Raw genomic sequence first — 17,508 nt, forward strand, 5'->3', positions numbered from 1 at the left:
GGTCAGCACCCCCAGGTCACGAAGTTGGTCGAAAGAGGTCATGTCGCATATCATTCGATTCGGCAGGTCTTCCTGAGTCAGTGGCGGATCTACGTTGGGGCAAAATGGGCAATTGCCCCCCCTAAACGGAAAACCTCTGGGCAAACATATCTTTTTGCCCCCCCTAAAAACACTACAACTTGAATACTAAAAATATGGTGTTTGAAAAGAAAATGTGAAATAAATGGAGAAAGGCTCAGTCAGAGCTTTTGGTTTGCAAGTTGTTGGAGAAGCTCAGTATGTTGTGGGAACTTAACGCTGTTCAGTGTGATTCCGTTGGCTGTGGTCCTATGTAGTCTGTGGAAGCATCGTTTATCTCCTCTCGAAAGTAACACTTATTGTACCTATAATTTTGCTAGCTCGCGAAGTTTAGTCCCAAAGTTAAGAAATGTTCATTGTAATTGCATCAATAAATGCAGGACCGAAAACAAATGCGCTGTTCTTCGTCTATTTCTTGTTGGGATTCTTAAAGGTAGTGTGCCAGCTTTCCTGGACCGTATGGAGTTAATGGCCCAGATAAGGAGAACCGGATTTTTAGAACTTATCCATACCTTCAAAACTCATGGAAACGTCTTAAATTCTTCAAATTTTGAATACCCCAGTGCGAAATTCGCCCCGACGGGTTGTCGGTCGTACCCCAACCACATTTCACACCACTATGAACAATAAATGCACACACTGAAATCGCTATTACCGATAGGCTCATCCAATCAAGTTTCGATAAACCCGCTCATCATCATCTCCTGCGGTTTCGAACACGCCTGTTAGGTGGTGCGGTAGACCGCGCCCAAAGCCAGGGCCCCGGTAACGTGAGGTAGCCGAGTCGGGGCAGCGTGCGCTGACCCAAGCCGAGGCCGCGCGTCCTCCCGGTGTCATGTGATAGCCCGGGGCTGCCCGCGGGGATGCGGTAGACCGCGCCCAAAGCCGCGGCCCCGGCTTGGGTCAGCGCACGCTGCCCCGACTCGGCTACCTCACGTTACCGGGGCCCTGGCTTTTGGCGCGGCTTCTGCTCATGCTTTGTGGTGCGGTGGTGGTGCGTCGGGCCGCGCGCTCTGACTTCGGCCAAGAAAAATGCGTCAGCTGATCATTGTCATTTCTGCCACTTTCATGTGGTGAGATGGGGTCATAACTTTAGAGACGGCTGTTTCATATCAATTATTTTACATAAAATAATATTTCAAACCATGAATTAATGTTTGACAGCCAAATTAAAGAAACAATGCCAATACAGGCTTACAGTTTAAATTCGACATTGTGTTGTCTACGATTAGATAGCTGATAACTCATTCCCGCACGTCGTAACTCTATAATGACCTTTGCTTATTGTCACATGTGCGCCGCATTCGTGATTGTTGCCGACGCCGGTTTGCAGGTCAGCCCACTACAGTTGTTATACATATCGAAAAACCGATAAACTTTTAGGCGAAAAAAGTACTATTTTAGGCCCATTTTTGATTTTTTGCGATATTAGGTAAAAACAGAAGCTTCTTATCCTAGGAAAAATAAAATGGGAAATCATTCAAAGGTGGCACACTACCTTTAATCGACTGATCTCATTTTCTATTACCGGAAACAACTAATACGTTTAACTACGTGGCAACCCTGACTGCGTATAGTATCGCAGGTACGCTGATGTGGCCTTTGGTCGTGGGCATTTACACATGAACCTGCTGCTGCGACCCTTATCGGTCTCCGGATACAGAAGCCCTTGAGAACCGGCGCGGGCGGACCTTTCGGACGAGGTCTTGCCGAGGTGATGCGGGAGGTAGAGGACGGACTGTCCATAGCGCCGGTGAGCTATTCTCTAACTATCTCCCGGAGTCAGGGTGGCTGCAATTTTTTTTTTTTTGCACTGCCCTGGCTTGGCCGGACTGACAAAAATGTAAAAAAAATAAAAAAAAAGATTCCCGAAATCCGAGGAGAAAAATAGGGGTAGCTCGTTTTTTTTTTTTGTTCCTAAGACTGGACGTTTGAAATTCTCGCCGACTTGCCTGGCGGCGCAATGTTTGCCCCCCCCCCCTAAACTCAAATCCTAGATCCGCCACTGTCCTGAGTCCATTGGTGGCTTTCCCGACTCGCTAGCTCAATTTGATCAAGAGTTATTGACAAAAAACTAATATGACCTTGATGACGTCATAAATGACGTCACGCAAGGTCAACATTGCAAAAGTGACGCATCTAACCTTGCAAGGAGTGCATAAAATCACGATTCTGTGTGCTTGAGATAGTTGGAGATCGTTCCCGGCGCCAGAATAGCAGTTTTCATTTTTCCCCATTGACTTATAATGGTGAGGTCACGAAAATGACCTGACCTCATATGACCTTAAGGAAAAATCCGAGATATACAAGTTGTGGGACTCATAATGGATACTAGATCCTGCAAGTTTCATTTCCCTGTGACATCTCCTCTGGCAGTGAGGGCGTTGCGAAGTTGCGACATCTGAAGACCGTGCAGAGGTTCACTTATGACGTCATAGGTCAGTGACCTGACCTGACCCAAAAATGCGGTTGGTGTCAAAAGATGCGGCTTGGATCAAAGGTCAGGTATGCCAAGTTTCAGCTCTCTATCGCCAGCGTGTTCGGAGCTATCGCGAAAAAACCCTATGGGGGGGGGCGGCACCCGCCCCCCCCCCCCCCCCTCGGCCGGCGAGGGTTAATACAGTGCCGCCTCATACGGTTGGCTCAGACCTTTCCGTCACATACCGACAGTGCCGTGCGCCGGACCGACCATCCACACCAGCACTCCACTCCCCAGTTCGGCTCTCGGCAGCTCGGCCGTCCGTCCAACAGTCTCTCTCGGCAATAAAACAGCCGCCGCTGGCGCCGGCCGTCGGCACTGCCGCAGCGGCGCACGCCAAATCGGCCCGGCCGGAAACGCTGACTGGCCGCGCCGCCGGAACCTGGCAGCGCGGCCGGTTTACGAGCGCTGCGGCCACCGGCCGCGACGCGTTTTTACGGGACGACCGACGGCGCCGACACTGCCTGGCCGAGCCGCTGACGCCGGAAACGAACCGGTGGGTTTGGTGACATACCAGCGTCAATACCAACCAAAGTGATTGCATTACAAAACAGTCATTAGTCGATCGTCGTTGTCCGGGATCGTAAAACATGACTTGGAGAGAAGTGAAGGATGGTGCATTTGGCGACAGCCCGACTTTGTCGGTTGGAAATTGAGCTGTTAGCATATTTGTTCGGGTATCGGAAGGTCTGTCGGCGGTACCGTCCCAGTTTTCTCGGCGGGGACAGAGCTGCCGGCATATCCGTTGGCACATCAGAGGAGCTGTCGGTGCGGTGTATCGGAGGAGACGGGCTGTCGACGTGCCTGTCGGTCTATCACAGCCCACGGGGGCTGTCGACGAAGGCAGTGCTGTCGGCGGGTACGGCGCTATCACCGAGGACGGCGCTGTCGGAGATTCCGCCGGCGACGGATGTTCACGCTGACAGATCACCTCCTGTCGCTTCTTTAGCCAGCTCCGGCCGAGTCCGGGCTGGCTCCGGGCAGCTCCAGCCGTGTCCGGGCCCGTCTCTAGGCTCCGGGCGGCTCTGGTTCTATAGGGCCTTGGCTGTGGTCGTGTCCGGGCCCGGGCCCTGGCCGTCTCCGGGGGGCCGGAGCCGGCCGACAGCAGTCTGACCGATGGACGTCAGTGACCCACGCTGACCGATAACGGGATGCAGTCGTCTTCAGTCATACACACCACACGCTGGCGAATAAGATTACCTTTCCCTTCTAATGACTCCCGTCGGCTCCCTCTCTTCCTTATCTTCATAGTTTATGCCTCAGTCTATTCACATTCATTTTCTCTATCTTTATCCTCTTTCTTTTCTTCCCCATTTCCTTTCTCTCTCTCTCTCTCTCTCTCTCTCTCTCTCTCTCTCTCTCTCTCTCTCTCTCTCTCTCTCTCTCTCTCTCTCTCTCTCTCTCTCTCTCTCTCTCTCTCTCTCTCTCTCTCTCTCTCTCTCTCTCTCTCTCTCTCTCTCTCTCTCTCTCTCTCTCTCTCTCTCTCTCTCTCTCTCTCTCTCTCTCTCTCTCTCTCTTTCTCTTTCTCTTTCTCTTTCTCTTTCTCTCTCTCTCTCTCTCTCTCTCTCTCTCTCTCTCTCTCTCTCTCTCTCTCTCTCTCTCTCTCTCTCTCTCTCTCTCTCTCTCTCTCTCTCTCTCTTCATGTCGCTCCTCTGGCCTACTTTTTTGTCACCCAGCGCTCTTTCCTGTCGGAGCTATCATTGATTTTCCGATGACTAATGTCAAATCGATGGCGGCTGCGGTACTCGAATTGGCGTGCACCGCTCTCTTCCCCGTCAATCTGGCCGGCGCCCGCGGTAATTAGCGGGGCTGATTGGCGGGGCGTATATCGGCCGGCACAGTGGGATGGACGAGAGATCGTCCGGGATGTCACCGTCCAGCGGCCGACGATCTAGAGACAGAACCGACGCACCACTGACAGGGACCGAGCTGACTGACACACTACTGACACAATACTAACACATCAATGGCACAGATCGATCGTCACACTCCTGTCGCCATTACCATACCACTTTCATGGTCCGAGCTGTCACAACACTGCACTGTCAGTCTTACTGACATAGACCGAGGCGTCATCAGTTCTCTATATACCGTGGCGTGGCGTCATCTTACTGCAACACCTGATAGGTGATCACGAACGAACTCGTCTAGTTAAAAATGCCCGTATTCCTCTCACAGGAGCCATCTTCACAGAAGAGCAGAGAAGTGGACCTATTGAAACGGCATTCAAGTATGCAATTCAAACAATCAACGAAGGCACGGATATCCTTCCGAACATTACGCTCGAGTATGATATCCGCTACGTCCACCGAGACGACAGCTTCCACACTGCCAAAAACGGTACGTACTTTATGGTAAATACCAGTTTCTGTGTAAGTTAGCCAACCTGTGACCAAAGCTCATAGAAACGTTGAACTACTTAGTCATTGTCTTCATGTGTATACCTGCATGACAGTTTCAGTATGATTCTTCGTGCCCCATCCGGCTCCACCCAGCCCGTCACTCCTGGCTCCTCTCCTAACCACCCAATGACCGCTGCTCCATGTCAATTAGAGATCCTCCATCAGACGTCATCGACTGGCTGATGACCCTATTAGACCCACCGGTGCCACTCTCCTCCCCGCCCCCTCACCGTCGCATAACACGGTTATGCGGGGCCACTCCGGCCCCTCACCTATCGCATAACACAGTTATCGTGCAGCGCTTCTGTTGCTGTCCGTAGTGCGTTAGCTTAGGCTCCTTCCCGAGAACTGTTAGTAGACCTTTACCAGACCACGTCAGACCCTCCCAGACCATGTCAAACACTCCCCAGACTGTTTCAGATCAGACCCTCCCCACACCATAACATCCCTTACCAGACCACGTCAGACCCTCCCCAGACCATGTCAGACGTCAGACCCTCCTCAGACTGTTTCAGATCAGACCTTCCCCACACCATAACATCCCTTCCCAGACCATGTCAGACCCTCCCAGACCATGTCAGACCTTCCTCATGCGGTGTCTGTTCTCCCCAGGCCCAGACCGTGCCAGACCCTTCCTTAGACTGCTTCGAACCCAGGCCCAGGCGGGCCAGGCCTGCACTCTCGCCACTCGCTCCGGTCTGTAGTATCCGGAGGTATCACAGGTATGACACAGGTATCATGCTCATCTGTGTGACACTGGTTGTCGCAGTATGCGGTCAGCTGCGGCGCGGCGTGGTGGCCATCCTGGGGCCGTCCGACCCGCTGCTCGGGCCGCACGTGCAGAGCATCTGTGACGCCGTCGACGTACCGCACTTGGAGGCACGCGTCGGCGAGGCGGCCGGCGGCGCGGCCGGGCTCAGCGTCAACCTGCATCCGGCGCACGGCGAGCTGGCCAGCGCTTACGGCGACCTGATCGGCTTCCTCAACTGGAGCCGCATGGCAGTGGTCTATGAGGACAACGCCGGTAAGTTAGCGGCGGTGGTGGGGCTTCACAGGGGACACGGCGAAAGGCAGTATGTCACGGTGGAGACTTGGCAAATGGCAGCTCAAATTCAACTGCGTTTCGTTAACCCCCCCCCCCCCCCCCACAATATAGTATAGTCCTTCTAAGGCCGGGGGGATCCAGGGGATTAGACTGGCAGATTGTTATGAAGCTGTTTCACCAGGACTAGCACGGGATGGCATGGCTATTTACGAAGCACCGTCGCCCCGACAGGCCTGCTGCAACTTCAGACGCTGGTGGGCACGCCTCCGGGCGCCGACATGGAGGTGTACATCCGACAGGCCGACCCGGCCGACTACCGACACGTGCTCAGTGACATCAAGAACAAGAACATCTTCAATGTGATCGTCGACACCAGGACGGAAAGCATCCCGCTGTTCCTCCGAGCGGTCAGTGCTCGGTAGACTGTGGCAAAGGATATAGCTAGAGTTGTCAATTCCCAGAGAGCATTTTTCGTTTTGGAAGCGCCGTTCTGTCCCTGCCCATTGTGTCCGTTCTTGCGGTGCCTAACAGTCCCATTATTACCGCTTCTTGGCCGAATCTGGGACTGCTTCCAAAATGCGCGTGTAATGAGGCTGGCTGTTATCTGGAGATAAAAGCCCGCGACTGTCATTCCACCCCCGCTCCCCGAGTCCCTGGGGCCGTGTGGGCGTGGCAGCCCGCCAGGCGGGCAGACAGTGCACGCACACTGCACAGTGCTAGTAGTATGAGCTTAGGTGCGGGACCCGTCTATTGCTGGTAAAAGGGTGTGTCCTGCCTGTGCCGAGTCGATGAAACTGAGGTCGTCACAGGGAACATTTCTGTCTATTTCTGTTCCATCAAACTACCACACCGCTGTTTCAGAAGTCAGCTCATACGTGCTGACCTGATTATCAATTATTTCAGCTGCTGCAACTTCAAATGAACGACTACAGATATCACTTCATCTTTACTTCGTTTGTAAGTACACAAAAAGGAACATGCATGCTCCATTTAAACAAGTACCTTGGCACAATTTTAGATAATGCATACAATTTTATAGTCGTGTAAAAGTATTAAATGCATGAGAAGGTGACTGTCGATGAAGTACGCTGTGTATGCGAGTTGACGCGTGAATGATGGCTGGTTCGTACCTCGCCTCAGGACACCGAGACGTTTGACCTGGAGGACTTTCGGTACAACCTGGTGAACATGACGGCGTTCCGGCTGGTGGCCAGCTCCCAGCCGGCTGTGCGGCGAACGGTGACGCGCATGGCGGCCTTCCAGCCGGTGGGAGTGGGCCCCGTGCACCCGCGAGGCGTTCTACAGGTGAGTTTCAAACAGTCCTACAGGCGAGCCTTTCATAGTTATGCTTTTGTTAGCGAATACGGGATGGAGCATCGACGTTCCGATTCGACATAGACCAACCACGCGAACGACGAACACACATGTGTTTTTGTGGCGACTATTTGTACTCGTAAGCTCAAGTCCATTGTTCTGTTTGACGTGTCCGGGCATTCCGGTGCCGTAATTGATCATTGCTGGCTAATCCCGGGTATCCCGATGCCGTTGTTAGAGGACTCACTATTCGTTGGTGTCCGAGGCCCTGCGTGTAGTAGACTGACTGCCATTCCCCGGCTGTCTCTGTGTTATTCCGGAGCAGGCGTCGTCAGCGCTGATGGTGGACAGTGTGAACGTGTTCGCTCGCGGTCTGCACGCCTTCACTGCCGGCCGTGGTGCGCCCGCGCCGCCCAATGTCACCTGCGAGCGACTGACCGCCTGGGAGGACGGACTGAGTCTGCTCAACTCCATCGCAGCGGTGAGTGGACGGTGGGTGGTGGGCGGTGGATGAGGATGGCGCAGGACGGGGGCGGTCACCGTGGGCGGTGGACGGTGGATTGGAAGTGGTGGGCGATGGATGTTGGACGATGGACAGTGGATGGTGGACGTGGACGAAGGCTAATATTGGACTGACTGTTGGTGCGGTATTGTCTATGTCCGTCTGGACGGTCTGACCGGCCCAGTGATCTATCTGTGGAGTCTGACAGAGTCGTCTGCCTGTAGGTCCGACTGGACGGCCTGACCGGCCCGGTGGAGCTGATCGAGGGCCGCCGCACCGGTGTACGTCTGGAGCTGCTGAAGCTGGCGAACCGCGGCGGGATGCGCCCGGTGGGACGCTGGAGCCGCCGGCACGGCATCACCATCACCAACCGGACGGCCTTCTTCGGCACCGGCCGGCCCAACGTCACACTGCTCGTCACCACCATCCTGGTGAGTGGAGAGCACCAATGGTGCGCGGCCCTTTTTGTTGCTGTCTACCCTAGCATTATTTCACTATCCCAGTTATATAGACACCAACCAAACTGACCAATAGCTGGTAGGTGTCTTATATGCCATAAGACCCGTTTTGTCCGCTCATTGTTTCTTGGTCATTCCATCCGTTCACGTGTAGCGGCGGGGAGCCTCCTTCACCGTACACCATTTATTTCTCTCGGCCGGCTGGCGCCTCTCAGCACCGGACTGGAAAATCAGCGGCGACCATTCGGCCATTTTCCTTGGGGCGCCTTCCGTCGGATTTACTCGGCGACTGCCGGGTGATGAACGGGCGACCACCACCAGCCTGTCTGCCCTGGGCGGGGGGAGGGGGCGGCAGCGTCATTAGCTGATGCGGGGGCCGGCCACCTCGGCGCGCCTCCCTGCTCTCTCCCCCTCTCTCCCCGTCCGTCCCCGGGTCATTGGGACGGTACGGCCGGAGATGACGCTCCCCACTCCATTTGTGCCGCCTTTGTGTCACTCTCCAGTATACGAGTGCTGAGTTATTGAGGCACGGCCAGTCACAGCCCGTCCCGGTATACGAGTGCTGAGTTATTAAGGCAGTTCACACGGTCAGTCACAGTACATACGAACTCTGAGTTATTGAGACACACTCACAGACAGTCTGTTCTGTATGTCCCGTTATATGAGCAATAAATATATTGAGCCACAGCCCACAGCCAGTCACAGACCAAGATTTATCGGGGCACAAGCCAGTCACAGTCCGACCCGGTGTACCCCGATAGATCGAAATCCGCTGCAACCCACGGGGTTTATGATAAGAGCACTGAGTTATTGGAACGCGGCTGGGGTGCGAGCGCCGTAGAGGCAGACTGCACCGCACGGCACGGGTGTCCTGCGGCACAGCCTACCCACCCGCTCTCCGCCGCCGCGCCGACGATACGCAGACACGCGTTTGGCTGTTTTTGGGCGGAACGACGGCTGTTCCGGCGGATTCACTTTGCTCTTTTTGTTTCCATGTTTGTAATGGCATTAGGGTGTGTCGATTACACGGCCATTTTAGCGCTTATTTTACAATCACTTCGTTCAGCATTAATTTATACTTGGAACTATCGGTTACGGTAAACATAGACGGATAGTTTCGCTGAAGTTGGAACGAGGTAAATTAGATCAACAATAATGCATTCCGCGAAAAAGAGCGCTAATGTTTTTTAATATCCAGAGCCAGGGCACAACGGTTGCGATATTTCCAACTTTCCACTGCACCAGTAAGTTCGTTATACCTATGTCTATCGGTTGTTTCCAACAGGAGCGTCCGTTTGTGATGGTGAAGAGCGGTAGCAACCTCACCGGCAACGCCCGATTCGAGGGCTTCTGCGTGGACCTGCTGGAGCGGGTGGCCAAGGCGACCGGCTTCCAGTACCAGATCGAGCTGGCGCCCGAAGGCAACTTCGGCACCCGCGACCCGGTCACGGGCGAGTGGTCGGGACTGGTGCGGCAGCTCATTGATAAGGTGAGGACTGAGGGCTCCCACAAGGTGCGGCAGGTCATTTACAAGGTGAGAGGTCCCGACATGGTGCGCACCACTTACAAAGTTAGGTGTAATTTTTCCGTTATTTCTGATATGTTGAGTCTGTTGAGCTAGCACGCCTGTCGCAGCACCGCCCTACGGTCCGAGACTCGGTCCGCTGTGGAAGCCTGCCTTCCCGACCATAGAAGTTTCCCGATCGAGCCCGCGCCCGCCGGCCCTCCACCGTACTGATCCCTCAGACGGCCCTCCATCTCACTGATCCCTCCGGCGGCTCTCTATCGTACTGATCCCTTCGGCGGCGGGATGATCGCATAAACAAACGGATTACTGACCGACGGCGGCCGTGTGCTAACAACGCTGCCGGCGTGGGGCGGACCGAACGGGACGGGGACGGACCGAACGGGCCTAAAGACCGAACGGGCATGGACGGTTCTAGGGTGCAGGGACGGTCAGAGTAGAGACGGGGAACCTGGTACGAGGAACCGGAGATGGGCTGAGTGAGAGCAGGCTAGCTTCTGAAGCTTGGGAGCTTTCCTGTCATAAAGTTTGATGATGCAGCTGTCCATATTTAGTTAAAGTTATAGCAATGTTCTCTGGTAAAATTGACAACGGTGTCATTACTGTTCTTCATGTAATAACATAGTTTGAAAGAAACACCGAGCTTTGTATAGTTAGCAAAGCTTTCACCGTTTTTTGCTCGATTGCGGTTTGTCTGAACTCTGACTGTACCTATGAATTATGTCCGTCTGAACAGAAGGCCGACCTGGCCGTGGCCTCGATGACCATCAACTACGACCGAGAGAGTGTGATCGACTTCACCAAGCCGTTCATGAACCTCGGAATCAGCATCCTCTTCAAGGTAACCGACGATAGCCTCTCAGCTATTATAGCATACCTGCAGTGCTACATGAATGAATGCGTTGTCTGGTGCGATTATTCCGGAGCGATGGTGACTTACCGGTGTTGAATCATTGACCAAAGCTCAGGTGTCGTAAACTGGGATCGAATGCTAATAGATTCGCGCCACATCTTCCTTTATTCAATTTCATCTTATCTGCCCTGATTACGCAGTTCAGCTGCCAGCACAGGGAATTAGGTAGGTGTAACGAGATGCTGTGAATACCATAATGAAATTTTGAAAATTGGGTTTACCTGAGCTGTCTTAGATATTTTTTGTTTGAAAATGTGACGTTTTGATATAACTGTTACAGGTACCAAAAAGTCAGCCGACACGACTGTTCAGGTGAGTGTTTTATTATCAAGTATGAGCTGTCTCGAAACTGCAGAAAAGCTTTTGCCACTTTCAAATTAGCCGAGATGGAGTGCACTCCATCTTACTTCGTACGTTGGAGCGTATGCTTTAACTTGGAAGGTAGACATGTACATTTCAACAGCATTTCATGCCTAAAAAACGACTTTGAGAAGCTCCTGTTTTCCTGAAGATTGATGGCACCATGTCCGTGGCATTGAATCACCGAGTTCCGCCGCCGTGTGCCGTCAGCTTCATGAACCCGCTGGCGGTGGAGATCTGGCTGTACGTCATGGCCGCCTACGTGATCGTCTCCTTCACCATGTTCGTGATGGCGCGCTTCAGTCCGTACGAGTGGAACAACCCGCACCCGTGCTTCGACGATAACGACGTGGTCGAGAATCAGTTCAGCGTCAGCAACAGCTTCTGGTTCATCACCGGAACACTGCTGAGGCAGGGCTCCGGACTGAATCCTAAGGTAAGGGAGCCGGGAGGGAACTCTGCTGCGACAGGGGACCAGACTGAGTCCTACTGGGAATGCTGCTGTGACATGGCTCGTAACTCAACCCCTGAATGGGTTCAGCCCCGATCTTTGCAGGGATCGGCGGTGTAGTCCAAGTCGAGTAATTCTCGAGAAACTGAATCAGATGTCAAAGCATCACAAGGCCACCGACTGAGCCGTCCACCGTCTCAAGAGCATTGTCAAGTTCCTACTAGAGGTGGAAATGAATGTTAGTCATTAGTCAAAAATTAGTCGACTAACGTTAGTCAAGCGCTTTTTTAGTCAGTCAAAAGTCAGTCAACCAAAATGTTTGTTAGTCATTAGTCAGTCATTAGTCAATGATTTTGGTGCATATTAGTCGACTAATTTGTCGTGTTTCGTGAGGTGACCTAACCCTCGCATGTGTAGGGGGGTCGGATGGACCCCCCATGGTTTTTCGCGAATAACTCGCGCAAAAAGCGGCCGATCGCGACAAAACTTTCAGTACCCTCGAGTTGATCAATTTTACACCTACTCTTAAAATTTCATGATTCCGACCCAAATGACCTTTGACCTGTGAACAGATTCTCGAGACCATGTTCGGCCGGAATCGCGATTTGGCGTATGTCAGCTCACATTATCCGCGTGTTTCCAGTCTTTTTGTGATTATAAACGTCCAAACATCTGAAATGATGTTCGTCCCACGCATTACGGTGGGTGTCAAGGTCACCTGAAGGTCAGGTCAGGTCATTGACCTTGGATGACCTCGGCTCACTTTTTCGAATTTTACATGTTTCTAGGGTAGTTTTTCGGGCTGATTTCGAATTTGGCATCCATTTCAACATTTACGAAGTAGTTTTAGTGGCTTTGTAACATGTTACGACGCCGTCAGTGGTAGTTGACACCTACTATGGATAGCCGGCAGGACGCCTACTGGTCGACCTGACCTGACCTGACCCGACCTGGCCTAAATGCATGCAGACATCATCTGTGATCAAAACTAACATGAAGTTCGTGATCAGCACTCCGAAAAACCCCATAACAGCTTCAATTTACGACGAAACTCTAGCAGGTCCCGATTTTCCCGACGTTTGGGTCATTGACCTGACCTGGAATGTCAACCAATGATCTAGGACCTTAAAATTGGGTATCGTCGGCTTCCTCTCGTCACGGGCAGCACGCTCGTTTTTTTCCCGCGAAGCTCTAGCTTGATCAGGGGCCGAACAGCAGGGGGGGTTCAGTCCACCCCCCCCCCCGCTACACATTAGACGCTGGCAAACGCCGCACACATGCGAGTGTTAACCCGCGCCCCACTGGGGTCGCCGGCCGAACGCGCTCGGCTGGAGGGGGTAAATTTTACCCCCTCCCCCTGTTATCTCCCGAACCAGGCGTCGTAGTGGCCGACAAGATATCTTGCGCTCGCTTCGCATCGCGGTGGCCATGAAATAATAAGGGATAAAATTTGGGATCGATTGGTGTTCTTCCAGTGTCGATCAGACGTCTAGAAGTTTAGATATTCGCGAAAAAACTTGCTTTGCTTGTAAATTCCGAAATTTAGTCAAATATTAGTCAAAATCGAGAAAAATGGCGTTAGTCATTCATTAGTCAGTCAAGCTTTTTGAGACGACAGATTAGTCAGTCAAAAGTCAGTCAACCAAAATCGTCATTAGTCATTAGTCAGTCATATTTAGTCAAGATTTTGGAAAACGTTAGTCATTTCCACCTTTAGTTCCTACTACAGGGTGATCGAAAAAAGTGTCACCCCTAACTTAAAGGGAATATCAGGGTTTAAAAATTGAAAGGAATCGGCATAAATTTCCAATCAATGAACTCCCCAGACTCTGCCGATTCTAAATATATGCATAAAATGTAAATCGGTACCAAAATTTGCGAGATATCGCCGTTTCAAAATTGACAAAATTGTACTTACGCAAAACAAGTACTTGGGCGGCCAAGTTGGCCCATCACTAAAATGTAAACAAAGAGCAGCCTTGGGAAATTTCGCCAAGGCCGCCGCACCGCACTGTCGATTTCCACAAGACGGGCCTTGTCTGTTTTGTTTTTGTCTGTTGTTTTTAGGGCCTTGCAACAAGATTTCAGTGCTTGGCATTGAATTTGGATATGAACAAATTGAAGATTTGCTTTTCAATAAGACAGCAAGAGTTATCAACATTGCCAAAGTTATTATTTTGATTTGGGTGTGATTTGAATAGCTTGAGCTTGTTTGCTGATCATCAAATCTTGATTAATATCATTTAAATGTCAACAATTTTCAAGGGTAAATTTGAGTGTTTTATTTCAATAAATTGAAATGTAAGTGCATCAGGCACTAGAGCTAAGTTTCAATCTGATTATTTTGTCAAGAGTGGTCAATCTAATGTAACGTCTTGCGAGAAAGCTTACCTAAGTGACTGAAGAAAGCGCTACCTACAGTTTTTCAAGATCTATGTTGATCTGTTTTTTCGAACAACAGGTTGTACAACATGATGTTGTGACATGACCTCTGTGTCCTGTACGTCTCTCCTGCTGCTGCAGCAGAGCCCCGGCTTCAACTATAGTTTGTTATGGGTGGGCTCTCCGTGAACGTCTTGGTGCGTTTCTACATATTGCTGCTGTGAAAGGACGGTACATGAAAAAATATGTAACTTGTATGTTTTTTATTGCCCTGGTACCTACTTAATGTATATTTTTGTTGTTTATGAGTGATAAATGAATATATTTTGAGGAAAATTGAGGCATTTCAGTTTTAGTTTGTGGAACAGAACAGAAGAAGCTGCTGAGTGCGGATCATGCTTCAATTGAGAGAATCATCCTCAGTTATCTACATATAGGCATGCTTTGTAAGCTCCTTGCATTTTGCCAGCTTCTACTTGCTAGTCAAAGTTGTAAGAAGGGTTAGGGAGAACAATTGGTACACATGCCACCATGTGCAATCACCAAACGAATGAACGTGAGGGCCAAGTCCTTCACACAGCATGGATGCTTATAGGTACTGCACTAATGTATAATGTTCATTATGTTCATATTAGCAACTCACCCAGGCGGCCTGCCTTGTGGTATTTCTGAGTTTAAGATTTTGTAAGACTCACACTAATCATAATGTAAATTATATTGATATGTATGGATGAACAATGTGCAAAGGGGTCGCACGTGCCTGCTCAGTGCTCAGCCATGGATGCACGTGCCTTCTCAACAATGGGCGTGCTTGCAGACATCTCCATGGACGAACAATGTGCAAAGGGGGGGGGGGGCTTGCCTCCGCGGCCGCCTGTTGGCTCAGCCGCTGCTGCTGCTTGGCGCCGCTGCTGAGCGCTACCGGAGACGCCGCTCGCTGCCGGAGCTGCCGGAACAGTCACCGGAGCTGCCGCCCGCTGCCGGAGCTGCGGGAGCCGGGCCCGCCGCTCATCTGTCAGGACCGCCGACGGCAGCACGCCCGTCTGTCAGGGTCTGTCAGTGCCGGCAGTGGACGCGCGCGGGTGCGGGCCGGGTACGGACGCGCGCGGGTGCGCGCCAGGTACGGGTGCGCGCCGGCTATGGACGCGCGCGCGCTTGCGTGCCGACGATGGGCGCGCGCGCGTGTATGCCGACCATGGCTGCCGCCCGCTGCCGGAGCTGCGGGAGCCGGGCCCGCCGCTCATCTGTCAGGACCGCCGACGGCAGCACGCCCGTCTGTCAGGGTCTGTCAGTGCCGGCAGTGGACGCGCGCAGGTGCGGGCCGGGTACGGACGCGCGCGGGTGCGCGCCGGTACGTGCCGGGTACGAACTCGCTTGGGTGCGCCCCGGCTGTGGACGCGCGCGGGTGCGCGCTGGGTACGGACGCGGCGTGCTCGCCGGGTAAGGACGCGGCGCGCGCTTGCGTGCCGACGATGGGCGCGCGCGCGTGCATGCCGGCCATGGCCGCGCGCGTGCGCCCCAGCCATGGACGCGCGCTAATGCGCGCCGGCGATGGGCACGCACGTGCCTGCTCGGCAATGGATGAGCGACGAGCGTGCCTTCTCGGAAATGAGTATACATGCAGACATTTCATGGATGAACGCTTTCAATATGTTCAATGTGTTGAGACGGATCTGAGTAAACTGGAGAGAAACTAGGATAGTTTTAGTCCTGCTCAACTAGTTCTGCCAATAAGTACAAACACCACCTTGCTGCCAACTGCTTACCAAATACCGCATCTGTTGTACCCTTGCATGATGCATATGTACATACAGAAAAAAATACAGTCTGTTGAAATCTGAAAACATACACTGCTGAGCACTGTGGATGAATCTGTATGAACCCTGTGGCTCAGCGAAACCTTCTGGCCCAGGTTATAATTGACAGTGAATTAGGAATCAATCCTTGCGAAGAGAAAATAGATCATTGTGCCTTAGATGAGCATAATGAAGAAGCGTTCCTGAAGTTGAGTTAGTGACTTTCCATCATCCATGCCAGATGGCCAAAACACACCATTTCAATACTGTCCCAAAAATATATTTCAAAACACTTATTGCATGGCTATACACACCAGCTTACTCAGTCACCACACTCAAACCAAGGCCATATAAGGGTAGTAGTATAGCAGGCGTCACACTTGTTTTTTTTTTTTTGCAACCATGAACGAACGAAGAGAGGCGCTGTAGGTTAGGTTTGGTTTGGTAAGGTTTGGTGAGAAAGCATCTCTGGGTATAGCGCATCTCCTTGGTTGCAAAAAGAAGTGTGACGCCTGCTTTATGACTACCCATATAAGTAGACTCAAACACAGTCTACTGATACAAACGTCACTGGTCTCAAGTCTGCGCTCAATGCACCAGATGTACACTACTCACAATACGTCAGGACTCAACGTCAGCCACCAATTTTCTACATCAAAATTCACATCAGGTTTTCAAAGTAACAATGTATGTGCCACTTCTGTACTTTGTGCTACAAACACAGAATAAATGATATCAGTCAGCAATGCATTGCTCATTGTCAGCCAAAGTCTGCAAAGTCAGTCCGCAGGCTTTGCAAGTAAGTGCAAAGTCTGCGGAGATCAGTTGCTTTACACACCACCAATATCATGCTGCAATGTGCTCAAAACATGCCTATACACCAACAACAAAGCACAACCATGAAGCACCACTGATAACACTTAACCTCAAAGCACACAACATGATAATTTATTTATTTTGAGTACCTACAGAAACAGAATGTCTCAAGGCCACTCGTGCTCACTCCGAAATCTGCCAGTCGCTCAGCCTTGAACATTGACATTATTTCATCTGAAATCTATTTTCTTCACTTGATCAAAGTTGATCTGCGTCATACATCTTACAACGGATGTCTCGAATTACCTATTGGTAACGTTCAGCACTTAGCATTAAAAATGATAGGTAACTTTGATTCAACACTAGTTCCATCCAAGCTTCTTCATTGCTTGAGCTATATCACTTTCAAGTTTAATTACTTGAACTAAGACATTCTTGAATTACACTCGGGATGAGCTTAGTTTGAACGCACACAACACACACAATTTTTTAATTTGAATTATTTTGATAACCCACAGGATATCTAGAATGAGAAGCTGAGAAGAATGAGAAGAAGGTTGTGTTCGTTGTGTTACGGACCTATGCTATATTTCCCTATTTTGTCTTGGGAAAATATAATGGAGCATGTAATCCATTATATTTTCCCTAGATCCATTATATTTTCCTTAGATCCATTATATTTTCCCTAGAAATATTTAGAAAAGTCTCCGCTAGTGTAAACCCTATGGGCGTTTAGAGATGGACCACCAAGTACTCGCAAGTTTACGCGGCTGGCAGCCGCGAAAACTTTGGAGGCCCACCATTGGAAAATTAGGCAATTTTGAGACGAATGACTTTGGATTGGGGCTTCAGTCACCTTCTTCTACACGTTTCACTGAGTAAGTCCGAAATTTTGGAAAAAACCCTGATAATACCTTTAAAATCTACATAACTCGCGACTGGTAGGTCGGATGACTTCGCGCCAGGCAGCATCGGAAAGAGCAGGCA

The 17,508-nt window shown here is 51.2% G+C and overlaps 1 protein-coding gene across 1 annotated transcript in view; it reads left to right on the forward strand.

Annotated features, from left to right (window-relative positions):
• LOC122388866 (glutamate receptor ionotropic, kainate 2-like) overlaps positions 1-17,508 on the forward strand; it is a 29,844-nt gene that overhangs the window by 2,505 nt on the left and 9,831 nt on the right. The window contains exons 3-13 of the mRNA XM_043380347.1: positions 4,736-4,897; positions 5,729-5,983; positions 6,236-6,411; positions 6,908-6,961; positions 7,145-7,309; positions 7,644-7,799; positions 8,045-8,251; positions 9,564-9,767; positions 10,540-10,644; positions 10,997-11,028; positions 11,287-11,512. Of these exons, the coding sequence (XP_043236282.1) occupies positions 4,736-4,897; positions 5,729-5,983; positions 6,236-6,411; positions 6,908-6,961; positions 7,145-7,309; positions 7,644-7,799; positions 8,045-8,251; positions 9,564-9,767; positions 10,540-10,644; positions 10,997-11,028; positions 11,287-11,512 (1,742 nt within the window). The remainder of the gene's footprint in view (positions 1-4,735; positions 4,898-5,728; positions 5,984-6,235; positions 6,412-6,907; positions 6,962-7,144; positions 7,310-7,643; positions 7,800-8,044; positions 8,252-9,563; positions 9,768-10,539; positions 10,645-10,996; positions 11,029-11,286; positions 11,513-17,508) is intronic.

The sequence above is a fragment of the Amphibalanus amphitrite genome, unplaced genomic scaffold, assembly GCF_019059575.1.
Source record: "Amphibalanus amphitrite isolate SeventyFive unplaced genomic scaffold, NRLGWU_Aamphi_draft 000337F_arrow, whole genome shotgun sequence".
Taxonomy (NCBI): domain Eukaryota; kingdom Metazoa; phylum Arthropoda; class Thecostraca; order Balanomorpha; family Balanidae; genus Amphibalanus; species Amphibalanus amphitrite.